The sequence below is a fragment of the Triticum dicoccoides genome, chromosome 4A (genome assembly GCF_002162155.2).
Source record: "Triticum dicoccoides isolate Atlit2015 ecotype Zavitan chromosome 4A, WEW_v2.0, whole genome shotgun sequence".
Lineage (NCBI taxonomy): Eukaryota > Viridiplantae > Streptophyta > Magnoliopsida > Poales > Poaceae > Triticum > Triticum dicoccoides.
In genome coordinates, this window is record NC_041386.1 from 536,610,245 (window position 1) to 536,612,275 (window position 2,031).

General features: G+C 49.0%; 1 protein-coding gene across 1 annotated transcript in view; it reads left to right on the forward strand.

Annotated features, from left to right (window-relative positions):
• Positions 1-204: 204 nt before the first annotated feature.
• LOC119286588 (protein transport protein SEC23-like) overlaps positions 205-2,031 on the forward strand; it is an 8,007-nt gene continuing 6,180 nt past the window's right edge. Inside the window, exons 1-4 of the mRNA XM_037565973.1 lie at positions 205-403; positions 716-1,327; positions 1,418-1,633; positions 1,804-1,977. Of these exons, the coding sequence (XP_037421870.1) occupies positions 818-1,327; positions 1,418-1,633; positions 1,804-1,977 (900 nt within the window). The 5' untranslated portion in view covers positions 205-403; positions 716-817. The remainder of the gene's footprint in view (positions 404-715; positions 1,328-1,417; positions 1,634-1,803; positions 1,978-2,031) is intronic.

Genomic DNA, 2,031 nt, shown 5'->3' on the forward strand with positions numbered 1-2,031 from the left:
AAGATAGGATGTGCGTGTGTACGTTCATAGGAATGAATATATACGCGTATGTATAAGCGCTTGCTTGCGTCCGTACCGTGTTAATAAAAAGTATTCATCTGTTTTGGAACGGAGGGAGTAATGCTTTGTATGGGAAAAAGAAGCGAAGAATCTCCGGGGAAAAAAAAGAGGAGGAGCGAAGAACTGTGAGAGAAGACCATCTTGGCTTCGCAGGTGTTCTGGGTTTCTCTGTTCGTGGCCAACTGCCCAGGAGGCCAGAACCCCCGCGGCTTCCCCGCTCCCTACTCCAGCGCCCCTGCCCGGAAATACCTCTCCTCGCCGTCGCCGTCGCCGGCGCCGGAGAAGAGGAGTACAGGGCAGGCCTCCCCGCATCCGCCGAAGCCGCGCCACCTCCAAGGCGAAGGTACTACTCTCTCCGCATCTCTCTATAGGGTGGGGTGAGGGGCGGGCAGTACTGATATCCCCAATTTGATACCGTATCTTCTCCCGTCACGCGAACCCTAGCGTAGCTTGCTTAGGCTGTTCCGATTCGCCATCCATTTCCAAGACGAGAGACCTCGATCCATCCATCCATTCGCCTGCGAATTCGATTCGATTGTTCCCAGCGCTCTGTTGGTTCAACTTACCCTCACGCCCCGGTTCCAGCCCGCTATTAATTTGGCTAATTTTTTGCGGGGTATTAATTTGGCTGATCAATTAATGGCTATATATGCAGATCAACGGCTTCGTCCTTCTGGTGGAGACCTGATACTGTTGCCAAGGCTGAGGGTCTACTGAAGAAATTAGGTTTGAGCAACCTGATCACAGAAGAGAATCAATGTCTGAGTTCCTGGAACTCGAGGCCCGGGATGGGGTGAGGATGACCTGGAATGTGATACCCGGCACCAAGCAGGATGCTGCTAGCTGTGTCGTCCCTGTTTCGGCCATGTACACTCCTCTGAACCCCAACCCTGCCATTCCTGTTCTTCCTTACGCCCCACTCCGCTGCCGCATCTGCCGCTCCATCCTCAACCCCTTCTCGGTCGCCGACTTCGGTTCAAAGATGTGGCTCTGCCCATTCTGCTTCCAGCGCAACCACTTTCCCCAGCAATACTCGGCTGTTTCGCAAAGCAACCTACCTACCGAACTGTATCCTGAATGCTGTACCGTGGAGTACATGGCCGCTGCCGAAGCCGGTCCTGTGTCGCCACCGGTCTTCCTCTTTGTTGTTGATACTTGCATGATTGAGGAGGAAATCGGCTATTTGAAGTCTGCTCTAGCGCAAGCAGTTGAGCTGTTGCCGGACCACTCCCTCGTCGGGTTCATTACTTTCGGGACATATGTGCAGGTTATATTCACCTTTCCTTCATATAAATGTTTCACTTTTATTAGTCTTCTGGTAAAAAAAATTGATATGAATACATGTTGACTCATGTAGGTGCATGAATTGGGTTTTGGCTTGTTGCCTAAGTCACATGTGTTCAAGGGGACAAAGGAGATTAAGAAGGATCAAATTCTTGAGCAAATGGGTTTCCTTACAGGGAAAACAAAACCCACAACAGGTGTGATCGCCGGCGCAAGGGATGGTGTTTCAGCAGAAAGTATTGCTAGGTTCCTGTTGCCTGCTTCAGAGTGCGAGTTTATTTTGAATTCAGTTAAGAACTCTCCTTGCATTAAAAGAAGACATGATAAGTTTGTCCAGGAACTTGGACAAAACTTTAGGTCTCTAGTGCACCGCAATATTATTATTTTTTAATTGCAGAATATTATTTTGGAGGCAAAATTCGATTGCAATTTGTTGATGCCGGTTTTCTATTTCTCTAGCTTATAGAAGAACTGCAAAAGGACCCGTGGCCGGTTTCTGCTGATCAGCGAGCATCAAGATGTACTGGAGCTGCATTAAGTGTTGCAGCCAGCCTCTTGGGGATTTGTGTGCCTGGATCAGGTGGTAGAATTATGGCATTTATAGGTGGCCCATCTACAGAGGGACCTGGTTCTGTAAGTAATTTCTCTAATGAATATCACATCTTATTTTCCACTTTACTGCCCCCC